General features: G+C 37.5%; 1 protein-coding gene across 2 annotated transcripts in view; it reads right to left on the reverse strand.

The window, feature by feature from the left end:
- Positions 1-18,657, reverse strand: part of HADHA (hydroxyacyl-CoA dehydrogenase trifunctional multienzyme complex subunit alpha) — a 38,577-nt gene that overhangs the window by 19,582 nt on the left and 338 nt on the right. The window contains exons 2-4 of one of the 2 annotated variants that reach the window (XM_058164711.1): positions 3,419-3,460; positions 2,544-2,614; positions 841-974 (exon numbers count right to left, since the gene is read on the reverse strand). In XM_058164711.1, coding sequence (XP_058020694.1) covers positions 841-974; positions 2,544-2,614; positions 3,419-3,460 — 247 coding nt within the window. Of the gene's footprint in view, positions 1-840; positions 975-2,543; positions 2,615-3,418; positions 3,461-4,795; positions 4,838-18,657 lie in introns of both variants that reach the window. The other variant, XM_058164710.1, reaches the window with a different exon arrangement.

Consider the following 18,657-nt stretch of genomic DNA (forward strand, 5'->3'; position numbering starts at 1 on the left):
GCGGTGGGTATCGGTCTGAAAGTCCAGACGAAGGAGAAAATGATCTGTTTTCTTATGTTTTCTTTGTGAATACAGCTTTAAGTTAATGTGAGTTAAAATCTTTCTCAACTTCATCTAATACTCTAAGCAGCTTCATTTCATTCTTGCTGGGTGCTAGTATTTAATTTGGAAAAGAAAATGTTTCTCTAGTAAGCAAGAAAACAGTTGCCTACTATCTTGATTTTCTTCTGAAAAGTGTCAATTCGGCTACTATCAAATTACTGATTTCGTAATTTCACATTTTTTATATTGGAAACTTTACTTCTCAATCCCCAAAATGGCTGGATTGGTATCTTGGGGGGGGGGAGAAGTGTTTCTCCAGAAAAATACATCCCTGAATTTCTGAGGTTTATATACTTTTACAAAAGGACAGGAATTTTGTTTTACAATAAAACACATGTTTATACCTTCATCTTCTTTCACTGAATTTAGAAGTCACCAACCATCTACAACTGGGAAGAAACCATCCTAATGATCTGCTACCTCTGTTATTTCATTTTTTTCCCAGCAGGAGACAGAAGATTTTAAACACGCTTCCTGTTTTGTTGTCCTCTGATGTTTGTAGATAAATTGCAAAGCAAACTGATTTCTATTTTGCAGTACAGTATGCTCAGGGAAGAAGCAGTAAATCTTTTTGGTATAATTTCTCAGGCAAAATGTGTAAAAGGTACATAAGAATGTTAAAATAACTTAAATATAGTAAGAGGCCAATAAGGGTGACCACTTACTCATCATTTTTAAAAAAAACAAAAGAACAATATCTTCAGTTATCTAGCAAGGATTCCCCTCCATAGAACTTACTTGATGTCTGCCCCTGCAATAAAACAACCCGGCTTTCCTGAGATAAGGACTGCACTTCTGACAGCATCATTGCCCCATATTTCTTTCATTACATCTACAAACTCAGCTTGCATTTCCTTGGACAATGTGTTTACCTATAACATAGAAATAGATAAGTTAAAACCAAGGCGGAAAGTTCAGTATTAGATGGAGACATCCTTTGCCTTTCTTCCCACCTGAAACTGGCAATCTCTCAAAAGACCCAATGCTCACAGAGGCTACGATATTTAAGAATTAAGCACAATTAAACAATCAAACACAAACATTCCGTGCTTTTTAAGATACTTTTACACAGTAATGGTTAGCATACATTTAATATGCAGGGACAAAATCTTGAAGAATTGAACTCCATTATCTATGATATGATTTTATTATGGTATGATTTTGTCATAGCTAACATGGGATGCTTGCACTGTTTGACCGCAATAATAAAAGCTGCCAAAAATTAAGCTCAGACGGCAGAAGCAGTAAAAAAAAAAAGGCACTCTTTCTCAATCCTATAAGATAAATTGATGAGACCTTGGTAAGTTGGTCAATTTTAGATGGAGGAGTTTTCTGTTTTGAAAAGTACAAAATACTGGGTAGCAGCTTCTGGGAGGAATATAATGTCAGTTCATGTTCTTGTCATAATTCAGAAGTTATATATTCTCTTCCCCTACTTGGCTTGAGTGTTTTTGTGAAACACTGCTGCCACTGAATCATTGTGAATGATGGTAGAGGATCATTCTGTGATAATCTTCTAGCTTATTAAGATCATTTTTAATAGGTTTCATCCATTACAAGAAGTAACGGATGGAAACATATCAAGGAGAGATCCAACCTCGAACTAAGGAGAAATTTTCTGTCAGTGAGAACAATTAATCAGTGGAACCATTTTGCCCTCAGAGGTTATGGGTGCTCCACCACTAGAAATTTTTAAGTAGCGATTGGACAGCCATTTCTCTGAAATGGTATAGGGTCTCCTGCTTGAGCAGAGGGCTGGACTAGACTTCCAAGGTCCCTTCCAATTCTGTTAATATGTTAATCTGTTATTACTTGAGGGCACCCATTCTGCCCAAATGCACCAGATGGGCAGAAACAATTGGAGATGGGTGGTCCCTCCAGTAACCAGGCCCTGTGTCATGTTGAGGTTGATAGGTAACAACCAGCACGCTGAACTACACTCAGAAGCCAGTTGACATCCAATGCAACTCAGGCAGCACCAATGACACTTGAGATTAACAAGAAGTGCCCATTTATTGCTTGTGCCATTGGAGTTGAACCAGCTGTAGCTGCTGAATGAACTGATTACAAAAAGATCACTTAGATCAGATATGCCGAGTTCATCCACAAAAATGTAGTTCTGTTGTGGAGGCCAGTAACTGATCCTGAAACTGGGTTCTATGCAGTACAGACCTGGGTTGAAACCGCACCCAAGCCTTACAACTAATCTTTATTTTATAACGGTTCTTATTGTCATTACTATATTAGACCCTGCCACCTTCTTTTTTTTCCATTTCTGGAAAGTTCCTGCCCCTTGTTTTACTCTCCAAGACCCCAACCTCCACTTTCAAATTTTCTGTACAAGATCTTCCTTCTTCATCCTTTCTTCGTTGTATTCTAGATATCTGTATTTTTGCCAAGTCTAGATGACTTTCACCAAGTGAAAAGCAATTGGAACTTACCTTGGAATTAGGGGAGTTAAAACGAACAACAGCAACATCTTCTTTGATGTCATAATTAACATGGGTTCTAGCTAAGATAGAAAAGAGGCAAGAGATGCATGTATTATTCTACACCCTAAAATTCAACAGAGGAGTTCAAAATTATATAATGCCATTAATAGTTAGCAAAAATAAGTAAATATTTTAGATCCTGTGGGAAACCAAGATATCAACTCTCATTGACATGTTTGTCATAACATCTCATTATGTTGTTCAACATAATGAGATGAACAAAAGGTCTTAATGAGATACCCCATGCAGATATTTCAAACCTTTTGGGCCTATAATAGTCATCCTCATCACTTTCACTTTTCTATATGGTGAGGCAATATTCCCCAGTCTAATTCCCTTCCAGATGTGTAACTGTAATTCCCATCCTTTTCAATAGTTATCACCCAACACACCTGGGAAGCACAGCTAAGTGATTAGCTGATATGTGTCTTAATTACTGTTGCTGTTCCAAGTTTCAGACTTGTTTTTGCAAGTGCTTCCTATGCATATAACCTTATGAACGAACCCAATATTGGGCCTCCAGCATTTATAAGGCAAAAAGAAACATGTTAGATAAAAAACACATTCTTTCTAATATGAAATGAAAGTTCCCACACCCCCGCCTCTCCCAGTAGGCTACTGTTGTCTATATCTTTATTAATCCCACGTATTGCTCTACAGTTTCCTTCTCATTATTTTTTAATTGTTACACGTACAAAACTTCTGAACAGAATAAAACAATGTGCAAAAAATTGACCGAGAGTCACCTCTATGTAATTTCATTCCATCAGTCAAAATTCCAGTTTATACCCATCAATCCCCACCAAGAAAGTATTTATACTTACATTTAACAGCAGGGGAAGTGCTGAGGTTTCGGCAAGCATAATCTGGAAGAGATTTCAGGAGTTATACAGGGCCAAAAAATTATTTTAAATTCTCATGAGCAAATATTTAAACATCTGGGCATCCCAAAGAAACTTCATATTTTTAAAAAAGCATTGAATGCCTCCTGCAAAATAGATACATGTACAGATAGTCCTTGACCTATGACCACAGTTGGGACAGAAATCTCACTGAGTGAAGATCTCACTGAGATGGCACATGACCACAATCTAGCTCTCCCAGTTACAGTTGTTAAGCAACTGCACAGGTTGTTTAACGGATCAACTTTCCCTGCTCCACTGTGCCAAGAAGGCCAAGACCCTCTTCCTGCTCTACTGCATCCAGGAGGCCCAGGCTATCTCCTAGTCCCTACTGGGCCCACACCTTCTCCTTGGTCCACCATGCACAGGTCCACTTACCTTTGCCTTTTTCTGCAAGCAGGCCCCATTCTCACAATCACTGGAAAGCTTTTTCTCAAAATTGTGCAATTTGAAAACCTTCCAAATTATTATGAGAATGATTGCATTTGTTAGCTTTCCTGACTAAAAAGCTAGCAAGCATGATCAATCTGAAGGCTAAAGATATTATAGGCCTCAGGATGGTGCTCATAGCTTTCCTGTGTTCTTCCGTGCACAGGAGACAGCATCTGTGCCAGGCTCCAGAAACCAAGATATCAACTCTCATTGACATGTTTGTCATAACATCTCATTATGTTGTTCAACATAATGAGATGAACAAAAGGTCTTAATGAGATACCCCATGCAGATATTTCAAACCTTTTGGGCCTATAATAGTCATCCTCATCACTTTCACTTTTCTATATGGTGAGGCAATATTCCCCAGTCTAATTCCCTTCCAGATGTGTAACTGTAATTCCCATCCTTTTCAATAGTTATCACCCAACACACCTGCGAAGCACAGCTAAGTGATTAGCTGATATGTGTCTTAATTACTGTTGCTGTTCCAAGTTTCAGACTTGTTTTTGCAAGTGCTTCCTATGCATATAACCTTATGAACGAACCCAATATTGGGCCTCCAGCATTTATAAGGCAAAAAGAAACATGTTAGATAAAAAACACATTCTTTCTAATATGAAATGAAAGTTCCCACACCCCCGCCTCTCCCAGTAGGCTACTGTTGTCTATATCTTTATTAATCCCACGTATTGCTCTACAGTTTCCTTCTCATTATTTTTTAATTGTTACACGTACAAAACTTCTGAACAGAATAAAACAATGTGCAAAAAATTGACCGAGAGTCACCTCTATGTAATTTCATTCCATCAGTCAAAATTCCAGTTTATACCCATCAATCCCCACCAAGAAAGTATTTATACTTACATTTAACAGCAGGGGAAGTGCTGAGGTTTCGGCAAGCATAATCTGGAAGAGATTTCAGGAGTTATACAGGGCCAAAAAATTATTTTAAATTCTCATGAGCAAATATTTAAACATCTGGGCATCCCAAAGAAACTTCATATTTTTAAAAAAGCATTGAATGCCTCCTGCAAAATAGATACATGTACAGATAGTCCTTGACCTATGACCACAGTTGGGACAGAAATCTCACTGAGATGGCACATGACCACAATCTAGCTCTCCCAGTTACAGTTGTTAAATGAATCACTGCAGCTGTCCAGTTAGAAACATGGTTGTAAAGGAATCTGGTTTTCCCATTTTATGACTTTTTGCCACAGTTGTTAAGCAACTGCACAGGTTGTTTAACGGATCAACTTTCCCTGCTCCACTGTGCCAAGAAGGCCAAGACCCTCTTCCTGCTCTACTGCATCCAGGAGGCCCAGGCTATCTCCTAGTCCCTACTGGGCCCACACCTTCTCCTTGGTCCACCATGCACAGGTCCACTTACCTTTGCCTTTTTCTGCAAGCAGGCCCCATTCTCACAATCACTGGAAAGCTTTTTCTCAAAATTGTGCAATTTGAAAACCTTCCAAATTATTATGAGAATGATTGCATTTGTTAGCTTTCCTGTGTTCTTCCGTGCACAGGAGACAGCATCTGTGCCAGGCTCCAGAAACACTGCTTGGATCTTCAGGATCAGAGACCTGTTACTGCAGCCTAGCGGAGGGGCTGAGCTCTCCTCTGTGTGTGGAAGAGAACACCTCTGCCGCATTGCAGAAAAAGATTGCATTTTTGCAGTAAGTGGAGGGATTGAGTTCTACCGGGCAAGCAGCTCTTTCAGCCTAAAGATAAGAGGAAGTCCTCCTGGCAGATGGCAGCAGCTCGAAATCTTTCCTGCTGGCTTCCCCCATGGACTTTCTGGGAAAGCTGACAGAGAAGATTACAAACGATGACATGATCGTGGGCGACAAGTCATAAGTACAAACAGGTCATGTATTTGGTGGAGATAGCACGACATTTTACGATGGCCGGAAGTGTTTTAAGGGCCACAAAGCTCCCTTTTGGAGTTTACAACCTGTTCCCTTACAACAGGTTAAATGACCTGTTGTAAGTCAAGGCCTACTTGTAGTCCTTCTTTGCTTCCTGCCCTGGACAACAACCATTCACAGCTATGACAGTGATGAAAAAGTAACTTTGAGACTAATGCCCTTATTTACAATCTTTGCACTCTTTCTCTCTCCCCCTCCCTCTCTCTTTCATTATTTGTAATGATACATGTGAATGATTTGGAGAGATGATGGGAAGAGAGGCTGCCTAGGGAACAATCAAACAAAGGGAGAGGAGCCCATAGCTGCTTAATGGTAAGATGGTTTCCCATTTTATGACTTTTTTTGCCACAGTTGTTAAATGAATCACTGCAGCTGTCCAGTTAGAAACATGGTTGTAAAGGGAATCTGGTTTTCCCATTGACTTTGCTTGTCAGAAGTAATCACATGCCTCCAGGACATTGCAACCATCACAAATATGAGCCAGTTGCCAAGCATCCGAATTTTGATCACACAACCACAGGGATGCAGCAATGGTCGTAAATGTGAAAAATGGTCATAAGTCACTTTTGTCAGTACTGTTGTAACTGCAAACAGTCACTAAACAAATGGCTGTAACTGCAAACAGTCACTAAACAAATGGCTGTAATTCGGGGTCTACCTGTACATTGTTGCTAAGACCTCAAACATGATGTGCGTTTGGCACCTGGGAATGAAAAATTGGATCCTGTTTACTTATTATGGCCAATCACTGCTGAATAGGGATGATAGGAGTTGTAATCCATCCTACTTGGAAAGCAATATGCATTATGTGCTGTCTTCTCAGGTTAAATCAGTATATCCTGTCTTAGATCAATGGTCTTTTAAGTGCTAGCAAAAGAGCTCCTGATGCAGTTCTGAGCTCTTCAGGGACATAAACACTGAATGGTATTTTGCTCAATATAATTTAATATTATATTGAACAAATTCTGGGTGGCATGGATTTTTGCTTTCTGTGTGACTTAAAACTGAAAACATGGAAATATCTTACATCCATGGAATCTGGTTAAATAAAAAAATAGCAATAAGAGAGTATGCAAAAACTGTCTGGAATGCAAAAAGCAATGACCTGTTTTTTAAAAAACAGCACTTTTAACATTCTATCACCTATGATTTTTTTGAAGTATGGCTTTCAAAGCATATTAAGTCTGAAACAGGTTAATAACAAGAGACTAATTACTTTACCTATTGGTACACTGAGCAAAAATGATATGAAAAAGTATACTCAAAATAGGTGGGGGTGGAGGGGGAATGTGCAAGTCCTAAACAAAAACGTAATGATTAATTTAAAAAACCTGCACGTCCATACTGAAACATGCCATGCTTTGTAAGTCAATCACATGATCTCCGCTCAAAAGCTGGAAGGGTGCCCTGCCTTCCTGCTTACTTTTCAATAGAAGCAAACAGAAAGAAAAGGACCTTTCACCTACATTCCATCTTGTCCAGAAATGCAGGCAATGAAGAGCTGAGGTCATACACTTTTCCCCCTGCTATCTTCCTAACAAAGTCTCTCTCTGCGTTTGTCTTCTCTATCAGAGTCAGCTCAGCAAGATAGGCATACAATATTTACCCAAAAGATGTACTTAAAGAGAATTGCTCCCTCCCAAAATGGAACAGATAGAAAATTAACTATGAACACAGCTTGAAATTCAACATAATGCCTTGCTTTCCTACAGTGCCCACTTAGAGTTGCCAGGTCCCACTGAAACCAAGCCAGGAAAACTCACCCTCACCACATATAAATTTATGCATTTGACACACTTGCACGAGTGTATATATTTGTGTTTATTGCAAGTGTGTACAAATTTCCCATTGTCAGTCTTACCATCTTTATTTTTACCACATAGATTTTAATCTATATCTTTTCCATGTAAGTAGTCAAGAGTCATTTTTTATTGTGGTAACACAGAACATGGTTAAATAATAAATGTATTTACCAGAAACTGTGCTCCCAATTTCTTTGTTTTTCAACAATTTCCCCAATTTACAAAATATTATTTAGGGGAAAATCCTCAGTATACTGCAATCTAAATATGCTCATGTTGTAAAGTTGGGTTGGATTTGTCCACAATTCCTGGGGCATAAAGATTTCTCTCCTACCCAGTTTTTTGAGATGATTTCACAAAATTAAGTCTGTTTGCTAGTTTACTTATTCTAAAATAGCAGCAATTGATTTCCTAAACTATAGCCTTGTAGTCTATTATCATCAGATGACAACGAACTAATAACTATATTGCAGGTGATATTTCAACCATGAAATCTAATGCGATGACACAGCATTAGGTATCTTTAGGTAACAAGTCTTTTTCCCCTTTTTCTTTCTATAACCTTTCCTTGTTTAGAATATAATCCCGAGATAAAAAAAATATTATTCTAATCAATATACCATATGTTTCTTCTATGGCTATTTAAAAGAAATTCAGTAGAGTAATTATTTTAAACTGTATACTCTGCAGTAACAAAATGTACAGGATTGGTTTTTCAGAGGTAGTTTCTCTCTGAGAAAAATACAAAAATTTACCTACTGACAACAATAGTAACTTGTAATGTGCCTTCACATTTCAATCAAAGAGAACAAATAAATATAAACCATTTTTAACGGCAATAAAACCAAAACAAATTTTAAAGTCAAATTATCAGGCAAATTTATTATGAATTAAAAAACAGGTAAACTGAGTAACAATAGAATATAATGCACAACTGACTGTACCAGAACAACAGAATCTTGCCTATTTATTGAAAAGCACATTTAAATTGCTCTTATGATGTGGTGCCTGGAGAAAGGAACATCTAAAAAGTTCTTTCCTTAGGCCTGTTTTCAGATCTTCAATATTATATTAAGATTTATTTACCAGACTCTTAACTAATAAAGCCATTGATGGCATGCTATTATAAAGTGCTGCATTAGCAGAGGAGTGGAGAACTTTTTGCTTGCTTGAGACCTCACATGGTTTTCTGAGAAGACTGAAAGGGATGTAGAGAGGGGACTGGAGACATAAACTGGTGCAAGCCACAATTTTCTGGCAATAATCAAACAGCTGCATTAAAATTCTGCCTACCAGTTTTTAAGGTAACAGAAAATCATTTGCTTCAAACTGCTGAGTCCTATGCTTCCTGAGCCCTAAGAAGGCTGACTAATACAGTAGTGGCCAAAATTCTGGAAACCGTTTGGGAAAAGTGTATTTTTGAGATTTGATGGCTAATAATACTACTTTTTTTTGAGTTTCAAGATAATCATATTTCACTGCTGGAATGGCCTGGGAATAGCCTAGACCTTAACCCATCTGAAAATCTATGGAGCCAACTAAAGAAACTTATTAGTCAGAAGTGACCCAGCAATAAAATCCAATTAATAGAAGCAATCATTCAATCTTGTTTTCACATTATAAAGCTGCAGAACTAGAAGACTTGGTTCACTCCATGGGAAGACGGTGTAAGGCCATAATTCATGCTAAAGATTACCTAACTAATATTAACTGACATGGTGATAATTTTTGTATATCTCATTTTTTCTATAGCGATATTTTTTGTATATCTCATATTTTCTACGTGTTTCACTTTTCTTCTTTACACTAACTGCTATTCTAATAGCAAATCCTTCATAAAAGTTATTGCATTACATTCTTGATTAAATTATCTTTCCATTGATATATAATTTTATGGTACTACTCCAAAAAAAAGTGGTGTTATTAGCTATTTTTAGAAAATACACTTTTCCCAAAAGGTTTCCACAATTTTGGCCACTACTGTAGTTGCTGCCTTTTTTAAATGAAGGATAGTTTAAAAATGTGAATGAAGCGTTCCCCCATCTGTATTTCCCATCCCACCAAGCTTGATATCAACAATTAATTGTTCTCCCTAACAGGAGTTGGGCTGGATGAATATAGGTGATACATGGAACAATTTAACTATCTATCAAACTGTCCAACTAATATGTCACAGAAGTAAAATACTGCATGTTTGTCACTTCTCAATAAGGCTATTTATGAATACAGATCTAGTACTGCTCTGAAAAAACACTAAACCTATGTGCAAAAATAGCTTGGTTGATAGGTTGCAGGCATAAAAAAGAGATGTAGGACAAAATGTGAAGAAGCAATCAATAAAATGTGAGCTCCATTGTTGATAACTGCTGCAATAGAACAGCAGTGTGAGCAACAAATCCAATTCCGGAATGTGGATAACAGCACCTAGAAATAGCTCATGGATGGTCATGGAGATGGAATGGAACAGCACCAACACCACCTACCGTACCTGGTACAATCTAGCTCCATATCTGTAACCTAATTTTTCGAAGGCAATTATGAAGCAATTCTTCTCCATTATTTATAGGATCCAATCAAAAGTCAAACATAGAAGCTTTTTTTTACATCTTCGTCTTAACTATTGTATTTTTTTTCACCAAAATGATTTTTATTACAAAGTCAGAGCTGTAACAAATTAGAAAATACAACCATTAAGTTCTTTGAAATTTGGGAACTAGATACTCATCCTGACAATCCTTTTCTAAAATCTTTGAAAACAGAAAATAATTTATGCACTTTTCTTATTCTAGTTAATTTTTGTTAATTACAAACTGTTAAATAAAGAATCTGCATGAACTACAGGTAGTTCTCAGGTTACAGAATACAATAGAATTTTTTATTGGCCAAGTGTGATTGGACACACAAAGAATTTGTCTTGGTGCATGTGCTCTCAGTGTACATAAAAGAAAAGATCATCAAGAATTCTAAGGTGCAACACTTAATGATAGTCATAGGGTACAAATAAGCAATCAGGAACCAATCAATATCAATATAAATCGTAAGGATACAAGCAACAAAGTTATAAATATTTGTTCAATTTATAACACTGAATGATAGTTATGATTGATCCTCAATATTCCAGCCATCACCACATGGTCACATGATCATGATTTAGACATTTGGCAATTAGCAGCCTGCCTGTGGTACCCTCACCGTGCTTCTTGCCTGAGACTCACACCTCTTCCCACAACCACCATATTACAGTGGGATTACAGTGACGACCAGGACTGCTGTTGGTGTACAATTCAGTCATGTGACATTGTGCTTTATGATTGCTTAGTGATGGAAATTCTGGTCCAACTGCCATCGTAACACTATGACTACTTGTGCAATGGGACTCATGGTTTACAACACTTCAGAAAGAATCCCAAATTTATAGGTGCTGCATTAACCACTTAAGTGATTCATCTTTATTTCCCATCCTGAGCGCATATATTCTCCACTATCACAGAGCTTAAGATACTAGACTTGGAACAGGGAGACCTAGATTCAGATTCACCCTCAGTTATGGAAGTAAATTTATCTACTCTATTGTTTAAGCTTCCACTATTCTGTACTGGACAACTTCCATTTAAATTGTTAGTTTATGAACTGAAGACACATCTTTTCACTGCTGGGGCTGGCTTAAGTTTTATCGATTTTAAATTTCTTATTACTAATTTTAAATGGGGTTTTAGTTTTTTATATATTTTAAAGTTCTTAGGCTAATTATAATAAGTTTTTTAACTTGCATTTTAAATTGTATATTGTATTGTCTGTTTTTACTTTTGCAGTAAGTGGAGGGATTGAGTTCTACCGGGCAAGCAGCTCTTTCAGCCTAAAGATAAGAGGAAGTCCTCTGGCAGATGGCAGCAGCTCGAAATCTTTCCTGCTGGCTTCCCCCATGGACTTTCTGGGAAAGCTGACAGAGAAGATTACAAACGATGACATGATCGTGGGCGACAAGTCATAAGTACAAACAGGTCATGTATTTGGTGGAGATAGCACGACATTTTACGATGGCCGGAAGTGTTTTAAGGGCCACAAAGCTCCCTTTTGGAGTTTACAACCTGTTCCCTTACAACAGGTTAAATGACCTGTTGTAAGTCAAGGCCTACTTGTAGTCCTTCTTTGCTTCCTGCCCTGGACAACAACCATTCACAGCTATGACAGTGATGAAAAAGTAACTTTGAGACTAATGCCCTTATTTACAATCTTTGCACTCTTTCTCTCTCCCCCTCCCTCTCTCTTTCATTATTTGTAATGATACATGTGAATGATTTGGAGAGATGATGGGAAGAGAGGCTGCCTAGGGAACAATCAAACAAAGGGAGAGGAGCCCATAGCTGCTTAATGGTAAGATGGTTTCCCATTTTATGACTTTTTTTGCCACAGTTGTTAAATGAATCACTGCAGCTGTCCAGTTAGAAACATGGTTGTAAAGGGAATCTGGTTTTCCCATTGACTTTGCTTGTCAGAAGTAATCACATGCCTCCAGGACATTGCAACCATCACAAATATGAGCCAGTTGCCAAGCATCCGAATTTTGATCACACAACCACAGGGATGCAGCAATGGTCGAAATGTGAAAAATGGTCATAAGTCACTTTTGTCAGTACTGTTGTAACTGCAAACAGTCACTAAACAAATGGCTGTAACTGCAAACAGTCACTAAACAAATGGCTGTAATTCGGGGTCTACCTGTACATTGTTGCTAAGACCTCAAACATGATGTGCGTTTGGCACCTGGGAATGAAAAATTGGATCCTGTTTACTTATTATGGCCAATCACTGCTGAATAGGGATGATAGGAGTTGTAATCCATCCTACTTGGAAAGCAATATGCATTATGTGCTGTCTTCTCAGGTTAAATCAGTATATCCTGTCTTAGATCAATGGTCTTTTAAGTGCTAGCAAAAGAGCTCCTGATGCAGTTCTGAGCTCTTCAGGGACATAAACACTGAATGGTATTTTGCTCAATATAATTTAATATTATATTGAACAAATTCTGGGTGGCATGGATTTTTGCTTTCTGTGTGACTTAAAACTGAAAACATGGAAATATCTTACATCCATGGAATCTGGTTAAATAAAAAAATAGCAATAAGAGAGTATGCAAAAACTGTCTGGAATGCAAAAAGCAATGACCTGTTTTTTAAAAAACAGCACTTTTAACATTCTATCACCTATGATTTTTTTGAAGTATGGCTTTCAAAGCATATTAAGTCTGAAACAGGTTAATAACAAGAGACTAATTACTTTACCTATTGGTACACTGAGCAAAAATGATATGAAAAAGTATACTCAAAATAGGTGGGGGTGGAGGGGGAATGTGCAAGTCCTAAACAAAAACGTAATGATTAATTTAAAAAACCTGCACGTCCATACTGAAACATGCCATGCTTTGTAAGTCAATCACATGATCTCCGCTCAAAAGCTGGAAGGGTGCCCTGCCTTCCTGCTTACTTTTCAATAGAAGCAAACAGAAAGAAAAGGACCTTTCACCTACATTCCATCTTGTCCAGAAATGCAGGCAATGAAGAGCTGAGGTCATACACTTTTCCCCCTGCTATCTTCCTAACAAAGTCTCTCTGCGTTTGTCTTCTCTATCAGAGTCAGCTCAGCAAGATAGGCATACAATATTTACCCAAAAGATGTACTTAAAGAGAATTGCTCCCTCCCAAAATGGAACAGATAGAAAATTAACTATGAACACAGCTTGAAATTCAACATAATGCCTTGCTTTCCTACAGTGCCCACTTAGAGTTGCCAGGTCCCACTGAAACCAAGCCAGGAAAACTCACCCTCACCACATATAAATTTATGCATTTGACACACTTGCACGAGTGTATATATTTGTGTTTATTGCAAGTGTGTACAAATTTCCCATTGTCAGTCTTACCATCTTTATTTTTACCACATAGATTTTAATCTATATCTTTTCCATGTAAGTAGTCAAGAGTCATTTTTTATTGTGGTAACACAGAACATGGTTAAATAATAAATGTATTTACCAGAAACTGTGCTCCCAATTTCTTTGTTTTTCAACAATTTCCCCAATTTACAAAATATTATTTAGGGGAAAATCCTCAGTATACTGCAATCTAAATATGCTCATGTTGTAAAGTTGGGTTGATTTGCCCACAATTCCTGGGGCATAAAGATTTCTCTCCTACCCAGTTTTTTGAGATGATTTCACAAAATTAAGTCTGTTTGCTAGTTTACTTATTCTAAAATAGCAGCAATTGATTTCCTAAACTATAGCCTTGTAGTCTATTATCATCAGATGACAACGAACTAATAACTATATTGCAGGTGATATTTCAACCATGAAATCTAATGCGATGACACAGCATTAGGTATCTTTAGGTAACAAGTCTTTTTCCCCTTTTTCTTTCTATAACCTTTCCTTGTTTAGAATATAATCCCGAGATAAAAAAAAATATTATCCTAATCAATATACCATATGTTTCTTCTATGGCTATTTAAAAGAAATTCAGTAGAGTAATTATTTTAAACTGTATACTCTGCAGTAACAAAATGTACAGGATTGGTTTTCAGAGGTAGTTTCTCTCTGAGAAAATACAAAATTTACCTACTGACAACAATAGTAACTTGTAATGTGCCTTCACATTTCAATCAAAGAGAACAAATAAATATAAACCATTTTTAACGGCAATAAAACCAAAACAAATTTTAAAGTCAAATTATCAGGCAAATTTATTATGAATTAAAAAACAGGTAAACTGAGTAACAATAGAATATAATGCACAACTGACTGTACCAGAACAACAGAATCTTGCCTATTTATTGAAAAGCACATTTAAATTGCTCTTATGATGTGGTGCCTGGAGAAAGGAACATCTAAAAAGTTCTTTCCTTAGGCCTGTTTTCAGATCTTCAATATTATATTAAGATTTATTTACCAGACTCTTAACTAATAAAGCCATTGATGGCATGCTATTATAAAGTGCTGCATTAGCAGAGGAGTGGAGAAATTTGCTTGCTTGAGACCTCACATGGTTTTCTGAGAAGACTGAAAGGGATGTAGAGAGGGACTGGAGACATAAACTGGTGCAAGCCACAATTTTCTGGCAATAATCAAACAGCTGCATTAAAATTCTACCTACCAGTTTTTAAGGTAACAGAAAATCATTTGCTTCAAACTGCTGAGTCCTATGCTTCCTGAGCCCTAAGAAGGCTGACTAATACAGTAGTGGCCAAAATTCTGGAAACCGTTTGGGAAAAGTGTATTTTTGAGATTTGATGGCTAATAATACTACTTTTTTTTGAGTTTCAAGATAATCATATTTCACTGCTGGAATGGCCTGGGAATAGCCTAGACCTTAACCCATCTGAAAATCTATGGAGCCAACTAAAGAAACTTATTAGTCAGAAGTGACCCAGCAATAAAATCCAATTAATAGAAGCAATCATTCAATCTTGTTTTCACATTATAAAGCTGCAGAACTAGAAGACTTGGTTCACTCCATGGGAAGACGGTGTAAGGCCATAATTCATGCTAAAGATTACCTAACTAATATTAACTGACATGGTGATAATTTTTGTATATCTCATTTTTTCTATAGCGATATTTTTTGTATATCTCATATTTTCTACGTGTTTCACTTTTCTTCTTTACACTAACTGCTATTCTAATAGCAAATCCTTCATAAAAGTTATTGCATTACATTCTTGATTAAATTATCTTTCCATTGATATATAATTTTATGGTACTACTCCAAAAAAAAGTGGTGTTATTAGCTATTTTTAGAAAATACACTTTTCCCAAAAGGTTTCCACAATTTTGGCCACTACTGTAGTTGCTGCCTTTTTTTAATGAAGGATAGTTTAAAATGTGAATGAAGCGTTCCCCCATCTGTATTTCCCATCCCACCAAGCTTGATATCAACAATTAATTGTTCTCCCTAACAGGAGTTGGGCTGGATGAATATAGGTGATACATGGAACAATTTAACTATCTATCAAACTGTCCAACTAATATGTCACAGAAGTAAAATACTGCATGTTTGTCACTTCTCAATAAGGCTATTTATGAATACAGATCTAGTACTGCTCTGAAAAAACACTAAACCTATGTGCAAAAATAGCTTGGTTGATAGGTTGCAGGCATAAAAAAGAGATGTAGGACAAAATGTGAAGAAGCAATCAATAAAATGTGAGCTCCATTGTTGATAACTGCTGCAATAGAACAGCAGTGTGAGCAACAAATCCAATTCCGGAATGTGGATAACAGCACCTAGAAATAGCTCATGGATGGTCATGGAGATGGAATGGAACAGCACCAACACCACCTACCGTACCTGGTACAATCTAGCTCCATATCTGTAACCTAATTTTTCGAAGGCAATTATGAAGCAATTCTTCTCCATTATTTATAGGATCCAATCAAAAGTCAAACATAGAAGCTTTTTTTTACATCTTCGTCTTAACTATTGTATTTTTTTTCACCAAAATGATTTTTATTACAAAGTCAGAGCTGTAACAAATTAGAAAATACAACCATTAAGTTCTTTGAAATTTGGGAACTAGATACTCATCCTGACAATCCTTTTCTAAAATCTTTGAAAACAGAAAATAATTTATGCACTTTTCTTATTCTAGTTAATTTTTGTTAATTACAAACTGTTAAATAAAGAATCTGCATGAACTACAGGTAGTTCTCAGGTTACAGAATACAATAGAATTTTTTATTGGCCAAGTGTGATTGGACACGCAAGGAATTTGTCTTGGTGCATATGCTGTCAGTGTACATAAAAGAAAAGATCATCAAGAATTCTAAGGTGCAATACTTAATGGTAGTCATAGGGTACAAATAAGCAATCAGGAACCGATCAATATCAATATAAATCGTAAGGATACAAGCAACAAAGTTATAAATATTTGTTCAATTTATAACACTGAATGATAGTTATGATTGATCCTCAATATTCCAGCCATCACCACATGGTCACATGATCATGATTTAGACATTTGGCAATTAGCAGCCTGCCTGTGGTACCCTCACCGTGCTTCTTGCCTGAGACTCACACCTCTTCCCACAACCACCATATTACAGTGGGATTACAGTGACGACCAGGACTGCTGTTGGTGTACAATTCAGTCATGTGACATTGTGCTTTATGATTGCTTAGTGATGGAAATTCTGGTCCAACTGCCATCGTAACACTATGACTACTTGTGCAATGGGACTCATGGTTTACAACACTTCAGAAAGAATCCCAAATTTATAGGTGCTGCATTAACCACTTAAGTGATTCATCTTTATTTCCCCATCCTGAGCGGCATATATTCTCCACTATCACAGAGCTTAAGATACTAGACTTGGAACAGGGAGACCTAGATTCAGATTCACCCTCAGTTATGGAAGTAAATTTATCTACTCTATTGTTTAAGCTTCCACTATTCTGTACTGGACAACTTCCATTTAAATTGTTAGTTTCGCCGCGAACTGAAGACACATCTTTTCACTCGCGCGGGGCTGGCTTAAGTTTTATCGATTTTAAATTTCTTATTACTAATTTTAAATGGGGTTTTAGTTTTTTTATATATTTTAAAGTTTTTAGGCTAATTATAATAAGTTTTTTAACTTGCATTTTAAATTGTATATTGTATTGTCTGTTTTTTACTTTTGCCTGTACACCGCCCTGAGTCCTTCGGGAGAAGGGCGGTATAAAAATCAAATAAATAAAATAAATAAATAAATAAAGTCATACTGGAGCATATGTGAAACCTGGGTGGGGCAAGGATTGTGTGCACACGTGCCAGAAGGAGGCAGGTAAACCATGAACTGAGGCATGGGATTTGGAGAGAGACAAGACATGCTGCTGCCCCCCCCCATCTGCAACACCTCACCTGCAACACTTCTTTACTGGAACACACCTCTCTTTTTGCAGGTGCATCAACCCAGGAAGCTCCATCTCAGAGTGGATGCAGGAGATCTGGGGCTGGACTGGCCCGGATAGCAGCGGTAAAAGATAACACCCACAACATGCGGGGAAGAGGGTAGTGGGAAAAGTGTGTATGTGTGGTATTTAGCATCAGGGTGCCAAAAGTTCAGGAGGTTGAGGAGTCCAAATATTTAGGGGAGCCTGCAAGATGTGAATCCCTCTCTAGTTCTGCAGAAGGATCCTTGGGAAAGGAGATGGAAAGGGGAGGAGGGGGTCAGATAAAGGAGAAGCTGGATTTGCGGGACTAATGGTGCAGCAGGAGATGATTAGGCTGGCTGATCCAACTCAGTGAGCCAGTGTCATCTGTGTCCCTGAGCGGCATTCTGCAAATAGGACAGCTTGATATATAATCCCCAAATTGTACACCACCTTAAAACTACCATAGCCCAAAATAGCGTCAAAAAATGCAACCCACAAATGTCAAAGATTTCCTGCAACTGATGTCCAAAATCAAGCCCAAATGGGCAGGAAAACTTGCCCAACTGTGCATCTGGGGAAGAAGGAACCACCCATAAAGGCGGGGGGGGGGGAGGATGTGTGTGGGGGAGCTGTGGTGATGATGGAGGATTGGGCATCAGGTGCCAAGAATTCAGGAGAGATCGAGGAGTCTAAATATTAAGGGGAGGGGTACTTGATGCTTGCAAGGCCTCAACCTCCCTCTAGTTTTGCAAAAGGGTCCTTGGGAGAGGAGGTGGAAACAGAGGAGCAGCAAGAAAGGAGAAACTGGATTTAGAGAACGAAGTGCATGAAACGACTATAACAACTTTGTAAATTCTGCTTATAATTGAGCCTAAATATGCTGAGGGTTCCCCGAGGCATGAAAAATATTTCACAAGGATGCCTCCAGGCTCAAAAGGCTGATCTAGAAGATCGAGATTAAAGGCACGCTGGAGTGAAATAGTCTAAGTAATCTCTTTGACCACTTCCCATGAAATGGAGAGAAGTAATCATAAAGGAAGAGTGTAATCTGGTGCCAGTTTTAGACCATGAGTAAACCTAGAAAC

This window comes from Ahaetulla prasina, chromosome 1 (genome assembly GCF_028640845.1).
Source record: "Ahaetulla prasina isolate Xishuangbanna chromosome 1, ASM2864084v1, whole genome shotgun sequence".
Classification (NCBI taxonomy): Eukaryota; Metazoa; Chordata; class Lepidosauria; order Squamata; family Colubridae; genus Ahaetulla; species Ahaetulla prasina.